Below are 19,293 nucleotides of genomic sequence, written 5' to 3'. Positions count from 1 at the left end.
TTGCTCTTTCAATTACCCACCCACGACCACCTCACCACGGCTGCTGTAAAGTCAATATATGTACATTATATAGTAAAGTAAACTTCAATTGGTTAAATATCACTCTTAAATGTGTTTTACATTGTCTTTTCAATTATTTAATCTTTTATGATTTCCCCTTTGCAGTTGCTCTGCGTAGAGTTTCCAGGTTGAAATACTGTTTTTATTTATTTATTATTTGACTGTTCAATAATTTTTTCATTACCCTTGATCTGAAAATAAATTAATTGATTAGTTGACACCAATAATTCACTAACACCAATATTTCATAACAAAAGGCCACAATGCCTCGTAACTAAAATTAATTGGGTTAAGTTACTTTAAGGTCCTCAACTATTAATGAATATCACCTTCCTCCCTCATCAGTAAACCTATACATAATGTAATAGAAATAAGTCATGTAAATAAATTTTATTTTTTTTAAAATAGTACTTATTAATTTGGATATATTGCCATAAACCAGTACAGTTGGGAAGTAAAATTACAATCATATTAATTACTGTATTGAAACTTTGCTATGTCAAACATATTATTGAGCCACTGATTTCACATTGCTACCTATGACTTTATATTTTGAAACTTTTTGTTTTGTTTTGTTTTTTTTTTTTAAAAAAGGGTCTTGTTAACATGTTTCCATATGGCATATGAAGAAATTTAAAAAGATTGTACTTTCTTTATTACATGTATTTTAAAAAGAGTTAATTATCTAAAAATCTTATTTATAAATGTTATGGTTGCTCAGGTCATATTTAAGATTTTTTGAACCAATAAGTTCTATTTAGTAAAACTGAGAATATTAACAATTTTTTTTCTTTCCAATTTTTCAAATTAAGAACATTATCAATTTTGCATAGTAATGTTTCAGATAATTGTTTCACTAATTGATGAAAAAAACAGAGTATGAAATTAAATATTTTTTTGTCTTTCTACTTATTGGTTTGATTCAACTATCTAATAAAACCAAGAATATTATCAGTTTTTTTCAATTTTAAAACTGAGAATATTATCAGTTTTTCATTAAATTTTTTTTTTAAAGTTTGCACATCAATGTTCCATCATCATGCTCCTTTATAGATATAAAATTTTCAGTTTTGCACAAAAAAATAATTCAGTTTTTTCATTTTAGTTTTCTTTTCTTTTCTTTTTTTTGCACATTTTTTTTAAATTTTTTTGTCAATTTGAAAGTTAATGTTTTAAAGTTTTGAAAATCAAAAAAAATATCAAATCATTATGTTCCTTTATGGATAATCATAAATGAAGACCAATCATTGTTTTAAAAGGCAATTTCAACTATTAAAAATTTAATGAGACTGTCCAAAAAATTTTAGTTAGGATTTAATGAAGTATAAGTTCATAAAGTAGGACTTGTGTAGAAATGTTCTTTTTAAAAATGCACATTCTTATTACACTTTCTTAACATGTATCCTCAAAATACACGTTAACAAAAATTTTTTAAATTATATAATATCATATATCAGTAAATAAAATAAAAACTTTTCGGCCCAGCTTATTATTAATAGCAAGGACAGCCCACATGGTTAAATAATGATTTGATATTTATTTTGATTTTCAAAACTTTAAAACATCAACTTTCAAATTGACAAAAATTAAAAAAAAGAAAAAAAAATTATGAGCAAAAAAAATATATGTACAAGTTTTGTGTAAGTAAGCATTGCTCGCATCGAGCTGCTGTAAAGTCAATATATGTACATTATATAGTAAAGAAAACTTCAATTGGTTAAATATCACTCTTAAATGTGTTTTGCATTGTCTCTTCAATTATTTAATCTTCTATGATTTCCCCTTTTCAGTTTCTCTGCGTAGAGTTTCCAAGTTGAAATACTGTTTTTTATTTATTATTTGATTGTTCAATAATTTTTTCATTACCCTTGATCTGAAAATAAATTAATTAATTATTTGACACCAATATTTCACTAACACCAATATTTCATCACTAAAACTGTTAACATATGCACATAATACTATATATGATAGTATATGAATATAATTGTTAAATACTATATATGATAGTATGTATAGATAGTTGTTAATATAATATGTTACCACTTATAGCATGTATATAATATAGAAAGATAGCTTTCGGTTGCTTTCGGTCGCCCACCATCTTTCGGCGTCCTTTTTCTTATTTTATTAAATTACATCATCATGATGTTTTGTATCCGAGCTCCTATATTATGGAGTCTCTATTTTGTTTCTGATATAGAGTTAATATAACAGAATTCTCTTTCAATATTACTCTCTCAACTCTCTCAATTTCTCTTTCATGGTATCAGAGCACAGGTGTTTTTCCTAAGTCTCTGCATCACATATTTTGTTCCTGACAGATTGCTGCGTACCTCGTCCTTACCTAATACACAGATTGGACCATACCACCACTTTCGTTTCTTCACGACGAAGCCAACGCCACCAAATTCATCATCATCTACGGCCGCACGCGCCTCCACGCGCCGCCAGAACATTCGGCCACGCGCTCACTCGGTTCAGACGCGCTCTACGCGCTTCCTACACTGTCCGGTGCTATTGTGCGCCCCGGCACCATCTGCTAACGTGAGCCGCATGTTTTTGACGTCAGCCGACGTCAGCCCTAGCTGCTTCCGTGCGCCGTGTGTCTCTCGCCTGCTAACCTGCGCCGCGCCTGTGACGTCAGCCCTGCATCATCCTGTTTGACCAGCTTCGTTGACTAATCCATTTTCTGCCTTTCTGGTCATATTTTTGGTCAGTTCACTCCTTTTCTGACTAATTTCGACCTTCTGAATTCACTGGTAACCTCAGTTTTTTCAGATTCTACCTCATTTGTGCTATTTTTCTCTCATGGATCGCCTAGACTCCACTACCCACCCTATTTCCGCTATTCTTAACGGGACTAATTATGTCCTATGGGCACAAGCTATGTCTGGCTTTCTCAAAGGAAAGAAACTTTGGCGCATCATTACTGGGGATGTGTGCAAACCTGTTCCAGGGACCACAGATTCCGCTGCCACGGACTCCGCTGCCAAATATATGGACCGACTGGAAGATTGGGATAGTAAAAACTATCAGATCATCACTTGGTTTCGCAATACTTCTATTACATCTATCAGCCTTCAGTTTGGTCGGTTCCAACTTGACTCTGCTTCCTCTCCTGCCAAAGCCATCTGGGATTTTTTACAAGAACACTATCAGACTACTGGCCTTGCTCACCAATATCAGCTTCTGAGTCATTTTCACGGTATGCGCCAAGAAACCACTCAAACCATTAATGATTTTCTCTCCCAAATGTATTATGCTTGGGATCAGCTCGCTCTTTCTGAACCTCCATGGGACTGTACTAAGGATGCTACCTTGTTTACTACTTACCGTGACCAACAGCGCTTGGTTCAGTTTCTCATGGCTCTCACTCCTCGATTTGAGCCAGTACGCGCATCTCTCCTTCATCGAACTCCTTTACCCACTCTTGAGCAAGCAATTTCAGAACTATTGTCCGAGGAAACTAGATTTGGTACTCTCCATCCGCACCTTGTGGACTCTGTTCTTGCCACTCCCCAGATTCGAAGTTCTCCTTCCTCACCTTCACCACAGAGGTCCAATGCCTGCAATTACTGTCACAACCGCCATCTTCCATCGACTCATCTTCTGGTTAATTGTCCAGTTCGTCTTTGTCGGTTTTGCAACAAGACTGGCCCTGGTCATCTCCAGCAAGATTGCTTCCGCAATCCCGCCCGTGCCTCTCGCAATGGTCTTTCCACCGGGAATTTTTCTCGCAGCCACTCTCACCGTTCTGGGACTCCGTTTAAACCAATACCTGCTCAATGCACTGCTGCTGCTGCCTCAGAGGATTTACCTTCCTCTGTCCCTATAGACCCTTCCACTCCAGTCTTCTCTCAAACTGATGTCGCAGCCATGTTTCAACATTTTTGGCAGAATTCCGATACTCCTCCATCTACTGCTTTATCTGTCACCGCAGGTAACACTTCTTGGTACTTTGACTCCGCTTGTTGTAATCACATGACCTTTGACCCTACTATTTTTACTCATCTCTCTTCTCCTCCTCATGTTCCTTCTATCCATACTGCTGATGGGTCTCTTCTGTCTGTAAGTCATGTTGGTTCTGTTTCAACCTCTCACTTATCTTTATCCCATGTCTATCTTATGCTTGCTCTTACTTTAAATCTTATTTCCATTAGTCAATTATGTGAGCATGGTCTAACTGTTACCTTTTCCCGTACTGGTTGTTTGGTGCAGGACCCTTGGACGGGGCAAACTCTTGGGATAGGCCGTAAGCATGGACGTCTCTACGAACTCATCTATCTTCATGTTCCAGATTCCTCTCAGATCACAGCTCCTACCACTACTACCACTGCTCCTCCTTTATCTCTTTTTCAGCTTTGGCATTGTCGTTTAGGCCATCTTTCTGTTGGTCATTTAAAATCTCTAATTTCCAGTGGTCATTTAGGTCATGTAAGTTCTGATGTTTTAGATTGTGTGTCCTGTCAACTTGCCAAACAACCTGCTTTGTCGTTTAATAAAAGTGACTCTGTTTCTCTTGCACCATTTGATCTCATTCATTCTGATATTTGGGGACCTTCTCTTACTCCTACTATGGGAGGCGCACGCTATTTTGTTGTTTTTATAGATGATTTTTCCCGTTTTACCTGGTTATTTCTTATGAAAAATCGCTCTGAGCTCAAACAACTTTATTACAATTTTGCTACAATGGTTAAAACTCAATTTTCTAAAACTATTAAGCTTTTTCGCTCCGACAATGCCATGGAATATAAAGATTTTGACTTTCTTTCCTTTCTTCAGAGTCATGGTACTCAACCTCATCGTTCCTGTCCCGGTACGTCTCAACAAAATGGACGTGCTGAACGGAAACATCGATATATTCTTGACACTACTCGAGCTCTTCTTCTGTCTTCCTCTTGTCCGGAACATTTTTGGGGCGAGGCAGCTCTCACTGCTGCTTACACTATCAATTGTATCCCTACACCTGTCATTAATAATCACACTCCTTATGAGCGTCTGCATGGCACCCGTCCCCCTTACACCAACCTTAGGGTCTTTGGATCTGCCTGTTTTGTTCTTCTCCAACCTCATGAACGTACCAAACTTGAACCATGTTCTCACCTTTGTTGCTTCTTAGGGTATGGTATTGAACACAAGGGGTATCGTTGTTGGGATCCTCTCTCCCAGCGCCTCCGTATCTCTCGTCATGTAGTCTTTTGGGAACACAAAATGTTTTCCTCTCTCTCTCTCTCTTCCGTTTGTCCGTTCCCTTACCCTCTCTGTTTTTTACTGACCCTTCCACGGATCTGTTCTCTGATGACCTTACTCCCTCGCCCTTGCCAGCCTCTCCCGAGTTCTCTGATGGGCTTACTCCACCGCCCCTGCCGGCCTCTCTCGAGACTGCCTTGCCTTCTGGTCTGTCCCATGCCCCTGCTCACTCTGATGGTCCTGCTCTTGCTTCCTCGGGATCCTCCCCTCCTGGTAAGTCTCTCCCTCTGGCTCCTCCTGCCTCTACTCGACCACATCGGGTAACCCAACCTTCTACTCGTCTTCGTGACTTTATTGTTGGTTCTACTGCTTTTTCCACTTATGAACCGACCTCCTATCGTGAGGCTCGCTCTAATCCTCTTTGGCAGCAAGCTATGACTGATGAATTGCAGGCTTTAGACAAAACTCACACTTGGGACATTGTTGATCTTCCTCCTAGCAAGACTGCCATTGGTTGCAAATGGGTCTACAAAATCAAAACTTGTTCTGATGGATCTATTGAGCGCTACAAAGCCCGCCTTGTTGCAAAAGGCTTCAACCAAGAATATGGTATTGACTATGAAGAGACGTTTGCTCCTGTTGCTCGTCTCACCTCTGTTCGTAGCCTGATTGCGGTTGCTACCTCCCGACACTGGGATCTTTATCAAATGGACGTGAAAAATGCTTTCCTTAATGGTGTTCTTCTTGCGGAGGTCTACATGCAACCTCCCCCTGGGTCTACTTATCCCCCTCATAAAGTTTGCAAACTTCAGCGTGCTCTATATGGTCTCAAACAAGCTCCGCTCGCTTGGTTTGCCAAGTTCAGCTCCACTATTCATGACTGTGGTTTCACCCCCAGTTCTTATGATACTGCTCTTTTTATCCGCAAAACTGCTTAAGGGACCACCTTGCTTCTCCTTTATGTGGATGATATGATTATCACCGGTGACGATCTTGATGGTATTGTATGCCTTAAACAGTTTCTTAGCCATCATTTCGAGATGAAAGATCTTGGTCCTCTCAGCTATTTCTTGGGTCTTGAAATCTTCCATGATTCCACGGGGTCTTTTCTCTCTCAGGCTAAGTATACCTCTGATCTTCTCACCCGCGCTGGTCTTACGGATTGCAAGACTGCCTCCACTCCCCTGGAGTCTCAGAGTCGTCTTACACCTCTTGATGGCACTCTTCTCTCTGATGCTACCCTATATCGTCAGCTGGTTGGCAGCCTTGTCTATCTCACTGTTACTCGTCCTGATATTGCCTATGCCGTTCATATTGTCAGCCAGTTTATGTCAGCTCCTCGTACCCCTCATTATGCCGCATTAGTTCGTATCCTTCGTTATCTCAAAGGTACCTTGTTTCATGGACTTCATTATTCCGCCAACTCCTCTCTCCAGCTTCGTGCCTTTTCCGATGCTGATTGGGCTGGGGATCCTACTGATCGGCGCTCTACTACCGGGTTCTGCTTTTTCTTGGGTGATTCTCTTATTTCTTGGCGCAGCAAGAAACAATCTCTTACTGCTCGCTCCAGTACCGAGGCTGAATATCGTGCTCTTGCTGATACTACTCAGGAACTTCTCTGGCTTCGTTGGCTTCTTACTGACATGGGTGTTTCCCCCTCTGGTGCTACTGCCCTCTTTTGTGACAATCAAAGTGCTCTTCAAATTGCTCACAATGATGTTTTTCATGATCGCACCAAACACATTGAGATTGACTGTCATTTTATTCGTCAAACACGTCACTCATGGTACTGTCCATCTCCATCCAATCTCCTCTGCTGATCAACCTGCTGATATCTTCACCAAAGCCCATTTTCCTGGTCGCTTCGTTGAACTTGTCTCCAAACTCAAGTTGGTTGATGTTTGTCCTCCTTGAGTTTGAGGGGGGGCTGTTAACATATGCACATAATACTATATATGATAGTATATGAATATAATTGTTAAATACTATATATGATAGTATGTATAGATAGTTGTTAATATAATATGTTACCACTTATAGCATGTATATAATATAGAAAGATAGCTTTCGGTTGCTTTCGGTCGCCTACCATCTTTCGGCGTCCTTTTTCTTATTTTATTAAATGACATCATCATGATGTTTTGTATCCGAGCTCCTATATTATGGAGTCTCTATTTTGTTTCTGATATAGAGTTAACATAACAGAATTCTCTTTCAATATTACTCTCTTAACTCTCTCAATTTCTCTTTCAAAAACCAAATTAATTCATAATAAAGATAACAAAAGGCCACAATGCCTCATAACTAAAATTAATTGGGTAAGTTACTTCAAGAGTCCTCAACTATTAATGAATACCAACTTCCACCCGCATCTGTAAACCTATACATAATGTAACAGAAATAAGTCATGTAAATAAAAGAAAATAAAAAAAAAATTAAATAGAACTTATTAATTTGTATATTGCCATAAACCAGTACAGTTGGAAAGTAAAATTACAATCGTATTAATTACTATATTGAAACGTTGATATGTCAAACATATTGTTGAGCCACTGATTTCACATCACATTGCTACCTGTGACTTTATATTTTGTAACTTTTTTTAAAAAAAAAAAAAAAAAGAAAAAAAAAAAAAGGGTCTTGTTAACATTTTTTTCCATATGACATATGAAGAAATTTAAAAAGATTTTACATGTATTTTAAAAATGTACATTCTTATTACACTTTCTTAACATGTGTCCACAAAATACACGTTAATAAAATCTTTTTAAAAATTATATAATATCATATATCAGTAAATAAAATAAAATAAAAACTTTCCAGCCCAGCTTATTATTAAAAGCAAGGACAGCCCACATGGTGGGGTAGAGGAAATTTAAAATGCCACCAATATCACCAACTACTTTGAACCTACCTGTCTCAACTTTTAATTTGGTTTTTATTTTTGTTTTCTTTGAAGGTTTCAATATTTTAGCTTGTTAGGAAGACAACGAAAATTAAAGAAAAATTTTGAACAAAATTAGTGCTAATTGCGGCAATCATTGACTTATGGGTCAATATTGCAAATGAGATATATAAATAGTGGTCATTCCATTGGCTAATAGAACTAAAAAAAAATAACTGCAAGCAAATCCTCATTGCTTTGTTGTTTTTGCTACTTCATCATGATCCTAATTTTCTTCATCATGGTCATGAAAATGGTCATGGGAAAAAAATTTCAACTTCTCCATGTGCTTGTTTTTGTGCATTTGCCATACTCGAAACCTGCTCTTCTTGGACTCTCTTCAAGAGTTGAAGAAGATGCTAGAATCAATTGCATAGAGAGGGAGAGACAAACTCTACTGAAGTTTAAAAATGCTCTTATAGATGATTATGGTCTTCTCTCATCTTGGGGGAGTGAAGAAGATAAAAAAGATTGTTGCAAATGGAGAGGAGTGGGATGCAACAACGACACAGGTCATGTCACCAAGCTTGATCTTCATGTATCGTACACTTCTTATCAGGTACTGAACGGTAAGATTAGTCCTTCATTGCTTGAATTGCATCATTTGAAGTATTTGGACCTCAGTGGAAATCAATTTGTAGATGACCACATCCCAGAGTTCATTGGTTCCCTCATTGGATTAAGATACCTCAGTCTTGCAGCTCTATACTTTTCTGGTCCAATTCCTCATCAGTTCAGGAACCTTTCTAGCTTGCAGTATCTTGATCTTAGCTATTCTAATTTGAATGTAGAAAATCTTGAGTGGCTTTCTCATCTTTCTTTACTGAGTCACCTAGATCTTACTGATATTGACCTCAGTCTAGCAGTCGACTGGTTTCAATCTATCAATAATCTCCCTCTCCTTAAAGTGTTGAACTTAGCTTACTGTAGACTTTCCTACATCACTCACCCATCAGTTTCTTTCAATTCTTCTCTGTCCCTTTCTATCATTGATCTCTCTGGGAATGTTTTGTCTACTTCAATCTACACTTGGTTGTTCAACTTTAGTAGCAGCCTAGTTGAAGTTCACCTTCAATCTAACGAGTTAAAAGGTCCAATTCCCGATGCTTTTGGAAGCATGATTTCCCTCAAATACCTCAAGATTACTGACAATCAACTTGTAGGCAGCCTTCCAAAATCCTTCGCAAATTTAAGTGGCTTACAATCCTTGGATCTTTCTAATAACAATTTGACAGGTTTGATTCCTGATGCTTTTGGAGGCATGACTTCCCTCACGGATCTCAATCTTCTTAGAAATCAACTTGAAGGTGGCCTTCCCAATTCCTTTACGGATTTAAGGCATTTACGATTCTTAGAGTTGTCTTTGAACAATTTAACAGAAGAGATTCATGAGTTTTTGCAAAAGTTATCTGGGGCAGAAAAGTCATTACAGTTTTTGGAAATATTTGACAATCGACTTTGTGGACCTTTGCCTGATTTCACAAAATTTTCTCTTTTAAGGGAATTATACCTTGAATACAATCAATTGAATGGGTCCTTACCACAAACTTTTGGACAACAACTTCCTAGTCTTGTTTCTCTAGACTTGTCTGGAAACCAAATAACTGGGTCACTGCCTGACCTTTCCGTGTTTCCGTCATTGGAAATTTTACGTCTTCGAAACAATCGGTTGAATGGTACCATACACGAAGGTATTGGACAACTTTCCAAGCTTTGGTTTGTCGATGCCTCTTTCAATTCGTTAAAGGGCAAAGTCTCTGAAGCTCACTTTTCTAATCTCTCCAGCCTGCTTCGTTTGGATTTCTCTTTGAATGAGTTAATTTTTTACTTCAATTCCGATTGGGTTCCTCCTTTTCAACTTCAGGGTTTACAGTTGTCGTCTTGCACGCTGGGGCCTCATTTTCCAAAATGGCTTCGAACTCAAAATAAATTATCTGTACTTGACATCTCTAATGTTGGAATTTCGGACATTGTTCCCAGTTGGTTTTGGGATGTATCCCCAGGATTAAATTTTCTAAATCTCTCACACAACAGTATCTCTGGCTTGCTACCTGATCTATCTTTGAAGTTTCATGACAATCCGGGTATAGATTTAAGTTCTAATGGTTTTACGGGTCCAATATCACTAGTTCCTCCTAATGCAACATATTTGAATCTCTCCAAAAATAAGTTCTTGGGCTCACTTTCTTTCTTATGTTCAATATCTGGTGTGGAACTCAACTATCTTGACCTCTCAAACAACCAACTAGCAGGGGAGCTACCGGACTGTTTGGGAAAATTTGAAGCACTATCCATTTTGAGTTTGGCATATAATAATTTGTCCGGGGCAATTCCTAACTCAATTGGCTCCCTGAGTCAAATTCAGACTCTGCACTTACGCAACAATAATCTCTCTGGGGAGTTGCCTTCGTCATTAAAGAGTTGCACAGAGTTGAGAATTATTGATCTGGGTGTAAATAGATTCACAGGAAAACTGCCAGCATGGATAGGGACACATCTAACAAATTTAATTGTTGTTAGTCTAAGATCCAATGAGTTCAATGGAAGCATACCTCAACATATATGTCATCTTAACCATATTATAATCTTGGACCTCTCTCAAAATGATCTGTCAGGAAATATACCTCACTGCTTCAACAATTTTACTGCTTTGGTTCAAAGTAATAGTTCCGGTGCAACCATTAATTTCAGCTATACGGCACATGCTGGTTTGTTTACTGATGGTGGCGACTTTGTTGATAATGCATTGGTGCAATGGAAAGGACAATTATTTGAGTACAGGAACATTCTTGGACTGCTCAAAATCATTGATCTTTCTAGCAATGAATTAACCGGAAGAATTCCTGATCAAATTGCAAGTCTTTCAGGGCTGATTTCCTTGAATCTTTCAAGAAATTATTTGACAGGAAAAATCATCCCAGAGATTGGTCGGATGAAAATGTTGGAATCTCTCGACTTGTCTGCAAATAAGCTATCAGGCAAGATTCCTACCAGCCTTGCGCTCTTAAATTATCTGAGCTTGTTAAACTTGTCAAATAATGACTTGGCTGGCAAAATTCCAACAAGCACTCAATTGCAAAGCTTTAATTCCTCTGTGTTTTTGGGAAATCCTAAACTTTGTGGGCTTCCGCTTCAAAATAAGTGCCCAGGAGAAGAAACAAATGTGAATATTGCGCCCGGCAAAGACGGAAAGAATATTCAAGAAGAGGATGGGTTCATTACCTTCGGGTTTTATGTTAGCATGGGACTTGGTTTCATCCTTGGATTTTGGACAGTTCTTGGCACTATGCTTTTAAACAGTCCTTCAAGACATGCCTATTTCAAGTTCTTGGACCACATAAAAAATTGGTGTTCTTGGACCACATAAAAAATTGGTTGTGTGTGACTACTGCATTGAATATGGCTAGACTACAAAGGAGGCTTTATAGATAATCAGTAAGACATTTTCTTTTATTTTTAATTTTGTTAATTTCTTGGTTTTTCCTACGTCCTTTTTTTCTTTTTTCTTTTTTTTTCCCCCTAATTATAATACTTGTGCAGGTCATGTTGTGGAGCTAGCTTTGGCTCTTTGGTCTGAAGACCAGCTGTATGGTAACTTCTATTGTATAATCATGTCTATTCAATGTTCGGTTCTGTGATCAATTTTTATGGTTGTACAAAACTATTGCCGAAAGTGATAATCACATTGTTTAGTTTTATTTTTTGCAAGGATGTTGATACAACAGAGGCGCTATCTGTGAGTTCACAGACAGAAGATTGAAGACGAGCTGTACGCACTTGTTGTTCCTTAGGCAATCTATGTATTTTGTAAGGATTGTAATATTAACTTTATAAATATTTGATGTGTAATTATTATGGATTCTATGTTTGCAAGGATTCCGATCTTCTTTCGTAAACTATCTATCAGTCCTGTGGCTAGTTGTCACATTTATGTCGTTTGGATATATATTTTCGAATAAAAGTTAAATATGTGGATATACTTGTGAACAAAAAACAGTTGTTCGAATCTAAACGGTCGAATGAAATGTCTATTGAACAATTCATTTTTGTTCATAAGTTCATATCCAAATATTTGATTTTTATTGACAAGTTTATATCCGAATGATACAAATATGTGTACAGAGATTTTCTACGATGTGCGAACAGAATTTTCTTTTTGTTATATATGATGGCCTAGTTTGCTATATGAAAGATGGCTTCTTTTGGAGTTGTCTATTGTGAGGAAACTGATTTACTTTCAAGAAAAGAAAATGCATGATTTTTTTTGAAGGGGTTAATTACCCTTAGCACTTACATACTTTCACTGTAATCTCATTGTGATTCCTTTATTTTCAATTGTGACAATCAACTCCTACAATTTAAGTCAAGTTATTCATCCATTTACAATTAATGAGATTAGCGAAAATTAGAAGTAAAAAAGACCAAAGTGAAATTTTAGTGAAAGTGTGACAATTAAAGTGAATTTTTGATGAAAGTGTAGGGGTGCTGACGAGATGAAAAAAAAATGTTGTGCTTTGCCCACATGACGAGTTATGTTAGTCTTGTTAATGGTGGTGGCTGGAAGGATAATATTATAATTGGACTTAAAAGTATAAATGGATGACTATTCACCATTAAAAATGAAAAGAATAAAGTGAGATTATAGTGAAAGTGTATGGGTGCTAAGTGTAAATAAAAAAAATAAAAAATAAAAAGACAAATTACCCCTGGAATCCTTGTAATTTATCTTTAGTGTCACTTTTAAAAATTAGACTGAAATTAATGTGCAAAATATTGATGGAGGGATTGACATCTTAATTGAAAATAGTTTATTACTTTTGAATGAATTGTTTTTTTTGGATTTTTTTCTAAGTTGTTAGCCGATATTATCAATTGAATTAACTGAACACAATATAAAAAATTAAAATTGATATAATTAAAATTATATAGACCAAATTCACACAAATAGCTAATTACAAAAACCATAGGTTTAATTTTGAGTTAATTGATGATAAATCTAATATAAGGAAGTGTTAGCAAAAATCTGGTTTAGGGCCAAATCGACAGAGGGGATTCGACAGAAAACCCAGAATTTTACAAACAGCAACAAATCAAGCAATTACAGTTTGAATGTCCTATGCCTTATAGATTCAAGGACTTCTTTGGAGGTTGTAATGCGAAGAAACAAATGGAAATAAACTAAATTTGATTGAAGAAATGAGTAAACTTGCCACTTAATTGCAGGAATTAAATTACAAATTCCAAGTACACTACAATCGACAGAAGGAAACTTAGCCACAGAAGCTAAACTACTGACAGAAATACTCCTAAGTACAAAGATTACTGTAATGGCCGGTTTCCTTTCTTCTCTTTTTCCTTTCCCTTTAGCTTCGTCCTTTTATGTTTCCGTTGGGTTTGAAACGTCTGGAAGTTATTTCAAAATTTAAAACTCTCGTTCTTGTGTGTGTGTGTCGTTGTTGAAGTTTCTTGTTCCCGGAAGTGCAGAGTCGGGTCCGGGGTGCCGAGAGCAAAACAGAATTTTCTGGGCCAGGGCCGCACGTGCGGGAGTGGGGGACTTGAGTGAGTTGAACACTGCCTAAAAGGCAGGTGCGGGCTAAGGTGCGGATGGGGCACCGCACGTGCGGGGGTGAGGGCTGTACGTGCGGGAAGGGCGCTCCGCACGTGCGGGGAAGGGTGCCGCACGTGCGGCAATCTAGACAGTTCGGGGCTCTGTTTTTCTTACACCCTAGGGCCGAATTTATTTCATTTCCTACACCTCTCTCTCACTCTAAAAGTTATGTTAACTCCCCCTTCTCTCTAGAAATCATCCCCTAGCATTAAAGACTCTTTGATTCTTGACATCCTTGAGTTTAGAACATCATCAACTCTCTTAATCTTGGAGATTTAGGGCAAGAGCTTCATTTGGATAGTGGAAATCAAGCTTCCTCTCATCTTCAAATTAGGGTTTCCCTTCTTCTTCTTCATCAAGATTGAGGTAGGGTTATTCTTGAGTTATATATATAGTTTTGCTATTTGATGATGTTTTAAAAGTTTCTATTAGATTTAAAAAAAAAATTCAATCTTGTGGTTTTCAAAATGTAGAGATTTCCTTCAAAAGAAGGCTTTGTTCTAAACTTAAAAAATGTAATTTATCTTGAGGGATTCATCTTGTTGATCTATGACAAATGTTTTAATGAGGGTTTCCACAAACAAAAAGGGGAAGTGATTATCTTGAGGAAAAACCCTAGAAATTGGGGGATTTGAAAACACATGGAAATATTTGTGAAACTCTTTACTATTTTGTATTATGATGATGGGTGAGATGATATTATTGCAAAGTTGTTAAAAATGTTGAAAATGTATGTTGTTGGAAGTGATGAATGACTTTGTATCATGTATATGAAACTTCGTAAGATCTTAGAATTGTGTTGAGAACATGGTTTGCCTTGAAAGGTAAATTGTTGTTGTGAGAAATGGTGGGCACATGGGCATTTTGTGAAATGACTTGAAGGGAAGAAATGAGAAATGGATTGATTGATATTGTTGTAGAGATATTTTGAGAATAGTAATTATTGCATCATATTTCAATTGAGTTATTATTATTGTGCACCTTGACATGTTTTGGAAGGACATTTATTTTGAGAAAGATCATATTATAATGAGAATTATGGAAATGTGAATGGGGTAAATACGTGGTAAGTCCGGATAGGGGGTGTAGTTGAATTTGATATGTTGGCCTGAGTGTCCTTGGTGAAAGACCAGGAAATCGCGCAGATAGGTGTCGAATCTTCCGGTTAATACCGGTAAAAATGACAGTTTGGTAGTACTCGTAGAGTCTACTTGCAGACACCAGCCTAGGGATTACCAGTGTCGTATTTACCACCCCTATTGATTAATGATTGGAAATTTTGGGGAAAATGTTGAAGATTGTAGATGATTGTTGGAAAAATAGAAACTTTTAAATGTGTATGAAATGGACTTTCTTATAAGGATGCATGGCATGGCATTAACAATTGCATTGTTTTAAAGAGTATACATAACTGTATATACTTTGTAAGAATTCTCTACTGGGCTTGTGCTTACCCATATGGGATTTGGTGCAGGTAAAGATGTGGTGATCCCGCAGAACTGAGGGCGTGGATATTTTGAGAAGAGTACATAACTCTTTTATTTTGTGATATTCATTTGAGCCAAGGGCTAATGTGTATGGGTTGCAGAAACCATTTTGTGTAACCAGGCTTATGCCTTGGAAGATGTAAGTGTAGACATCCCATTTTTGACCGTTCTCAAGACTTGGACGTCATCGTTTGAACACTCGATGATCATTCATGCTCGTGTTCGTTTTGAGTTCCCAGAGGTCTCGGCCGCGCACCTTGCCTCAAGATCTCTCAACTTGTCTGTTTTGTGCTTGGTTGTGGACCAAGCACTTGTGTTTTTGCTTTTGAGGGAAGAGGGTGGCTCGTTTGCTATCCCCTCAACCCATCGGCCAAGGCTTGAAGCCATCGGCCTTGTTTTCTTGCCATCGGCCAAAAGTGTTGGCCGATCGGTACTCTTTTTAGTCGATCGGCCCTTGTGTTGGTCGATCGGCCATATTTTTTGGCCGAACCCTGTTCATTTGCTTTATGTAGATATTTTATGCCAGCTGGCACAGTTGGCATGCACAATTGACCCCCTCCATACACGTGTATGGAGGGATTTGCCCTTTGCTTAGCTTCTCTTAGAAGCTTTGGAAATTGAACTTCTATAAAGAGGGAGCTCCCCCTCCCTCCTCAGGGGTTCAGAAAAAACACCTTTAAAGGATAGAGATAGCCTTGTATTTATCTTGCTTTGTTTCTCCATTTTTGTGCTTCAAAAGTATAGTATTGTCTTAGTTTAACACACAACACCTAGCAATACACCTTCTCTTTGTTGCTGAGGTACTAGGGAGTTGGTTTTGGTGTTCTTGGACTGATTTTGATCAGAGAAAACTTGCCGGAGCTTTGTTCTTGAAGAGGTTCTACAATGGTGAGTTCCTTGCTTTAGATACCCCATTCTTGCTTAAGCTTTTAGCTCTTCTTGCTTATTGTTTTAAGCTTAGATTATAACTGATAAAAGTTTTGATTTTTAGTGCTTAAGACCTTTGTTTAAGGTCATTTTTGTGTTTGGGGTTGTTTACCCCCTCTTAGGCCTTGTTTGGCCTTGTTCTTGTGCTTTATTTTTAAGCTTTGAGATCACCTTGTTTTGGCCTTCTCACCACTGAAATCCCCGGATTTCAGTGGTGGGGATGGTGTTTTAAGGTCTCAAATAGGAGAGAGCCATCCCCTCTCCTTGTTGTCTTGAATGCTTGTATAAATGGCTTATGTTGGTAGCTTGTATGCTTAGCTTGTTTTAGCTCCATTTCAGCAAGTATTTGGTGTTATTTTGCCATATTTTACCTCTGTCTAAAGTTGGTTTAATGGCTTCTTGGATGCTCCATATACTTGTCTTGCAATCCCCTCATTTGCCTTAATATACATCATGTTGTAACATGTCATTCTAGCATGATTTTGGCTCAACTCTATGAAACTTTTAGCTTTTTTTTAACATGCTAAAGCTCTGATTTGAGTTGTTTTAACCATGTACGCCATGCTTTGTATAGCCACCATGCATTCTAGCTTGCTAGCTTTAAGTGCCCAAGTCACTAGCATGCCTTACTTGGACCACTTCAATGATTTGGCATCACTTGTTATGTTATTTCAGTCCATATAGTATGCTCATATACTTGCACTTATCACTCCTTTAATGCTTTAAAGAGTTTGTGTTTTATGCCTCATGATTGGATCATTGTGTATGCTTCCATGCTTAGGTCATTTGGATGCCATCTAAGTGGGTTTTTGGGCTCATTCTAACATGCCATAACTCTAATTTTAGTTGCTTAAGTCATGCCATGTTTGGTTTGGATAGGTGTAGTGTAACACCTCTTTTGTAGCTTTGCATGCCTCATGTTTTTGGTGTTGTGTTCTAGCATGTTTTGGCCTCATTCCTTGCATGTTTTAGACTCACTTTGACCTGCCTTGGGACTGTTTTGAGTGCCCTTGGCCCTTTGAGGCTTGCCTTGCATGGCCTTGGTTTGAGCTCCTTGGCTAGCCTTAAGTTTTAGGCTTTCTTGTATGCCTTGCTTGGCTTGTTTGTGTGATTTGGCATCATTCCTAGCATCATTTAAGAGTTTGTAGTATTGTCATACTTGCATGCTTTGTCTCTTTTAAGTGTGCTTAAGAGTTGCCCTTTTATGCCTTAGTCTTTAAGCCAATTAGCATACATGTTTGTATGTGTATTTCATGCCTTTGTTTTAGCACTTTGGCCACTGATTTGGGTCTATTTGGGAGCTGTCCATTTTGGTTTAAGTCTATCATTTGCATGTTGTTGCATGCTTGCCTTGCATGTTGTCGCATGCTTGTTGCATATTTAGTACCTTGCATGTTGTTGCATGCTAGTATGTTGCATGCTTGTTGCATGCTTATCCCTTTATCATGTTGTCACATGCTTGTCTCATTTTGTATGTTGTTGCATACTTGTCCACCTTTGCTGCCTTGCATGCTTGAATGTTCATGTTGCATCTTGCATACTTGTTTAGGTTACATTGCATTTGGCATGCTTGTCACCATTAGCCTTGTATGGCCTTATCATTAACATGCTCATGTTGCATTGGATTTGCATCATGCTTGAGTTTCTTGCATGCTTAGGTTGCATAGCATTGTATGTGCATCCCTTGCCTCTTGATCAAGCATGATAGAGGTTGGGGCCCCTTATGTGTTTTGTGCATTTCATTTGATATTGAATTACACACTTGGCTCCTTTGGGCATCATGCATTGAAATACGTGATTAGTGGTCCGAGAGTCGAGAACCACACACCTTTGAGTCTTTAAACATGATAATGGGTGTGGTTGTGCAGACATTGTCTTGCAAATGTATTGCCATGCTCTGTTTGTCCTCTGCTGCAGCAACACAGTATTCTGCAAGAAGAGATGGTCGATTAACCATGTTCAGTGCCGATTGGCAACAAACATTTGGTTGAGAGCCTTATTAGTGGTCGATGACTAGTTTACTTTGGCTGATGGCCTCATATTTTGGCCAATGGCCTCACAGCATGCCCACAAGGTGGTTCAGAAGTGTCACAGAAGTTGGCACAATTTTCAGAGGTACAAAGCAGTGCAAACAAAGGCAACATGAAGCATGGCGATGGATTTCCGAGCGAAGCCGTCCGAGCATGCATTCATCCCTCGTCTCGAGGCCATTTCAGTGTTTTAATAACTTAGAATAGTTATTTATTTCGATTTGGTTGTGTAATTAATTAATTAGCTTGTGAGTTAGTTAATTAGTTGATTTGTATTATTCTTTTGGTCTCTCCGTCGAGAGGGCGCAATTATGTAATAAGCATGCGTGTGTGTGATGCATGTCTTCCAATCCTCATTTCTTTCTCCCTTTTACTTAACCGTTTAAGATGGTTAGTTTTAAGGCATATTTTATTTAGCATCCTTATGCTATGCATGTTTGCATCATTCATCTGTATTGCATGCACCGGGTTCGGCGCATCATACTAACTGCATCATATTTCAATTCCAAGTTGAATACATGTATCGAATTGTCACATCTCATATGCCATTTTAGATTAGCTGAGCCTATTCTAGTTGCACTTTGTATGCGATGCAGTAGCCATTTTAACGTGAACTAGGATCATGCATGATTTCTGACTAGTTTCTTGTTTTGGCTCGGCGTACACTGTGAGTGTTTATGCTTTAGCATCTTGCATGAGTGTGAGTTTTAACATGACAGCATGAGTGCCATGAGGCTAATTGCTTATGTGATATAACTGCCTGAATGCCTGTGGGTGAATGTTGGATTGCTTGAATTGGAACAATTCATTGAAATCCGTATTTTAGCCTACTTGCGAGTAGCAAATCTCAAACCATTTCCAAACAAACGGATATGCGATACTTTGTTCCAAATTAGGCGATCTAGTCTATACTTGTGTGCTGTGCGCATCACGTAGAAAGATTAGCTAATTAACCAGAATAAGAACGCATGTGTTTTCAAAAATAAGATATCATGCTTAGTACAGGCCGATCTTTGGATCGGGCGAGCGGGGGCGCTCATAGAT

At 38.0% G+C, this 19,293-nt stretch overlaps 1 protein-coding gene across 4 annotated transcripts; it reads left to right on the top strand.

Annotated features, from left to right (window-relative positions):
* Positions 1–8,343: 8,343 nt before the first annotated feature.
* On the top strand, positions 8,344–12,059 carry LOC145791483 (receptor-like protein EIX1). 4 transcript variants are annotated; one of them, XM_082871839.1, is made up of 3 exons: positions 8,344–11,632; positions 11,738–11,783; positions 11,907–12,059. In XM_082871839.1, the coding sequence occupies exon 1, from the start codon at positions 8,418–8,420 to the stop codon at positions 11,562–11,564; it is 3,147 nt and encodes a 1,048-aa protein (XP_082727965.1). In that variant the 5' UTR covers positions 8,344–8,417; the 3' UTR covers positions 11,565–11,632; positions 11,738–11,783; positions 11,907–12,059. The 4 variants fall into 4 exon arrangements, with proteins under 4 accessions (XP_082727965.1, XP_082727972.1, XP_082727963.1 ...); XM_082871846.1 differs by having other exon boundaries at positions 11,891–12,059; XM_082871837.1 differs by having other exon boundaries at positions 11,738–11,788.
* The last annotated feature ends 7,234 nt before the right edge of the window (positions 12,060–19,293 follow it).

Source organism: Camellia sinensis, chromosome 1 (assembly GCF_055761805.1).
Source record: "Camellia sinensis isolate YWXY chromosome 1, ASM5576180v1, whole genome shotgun sequence".
NCBI lineage: Eukaryota > Viridiplantae > Streptophyta > Magnoliopsida > Ericales > Theaceae > Camellia > Camellia sinensis.
Note: the sequence above shows the minus strand (reverse complement) of the source record. Positions and strands in the feature narration are given on the sequence as shown.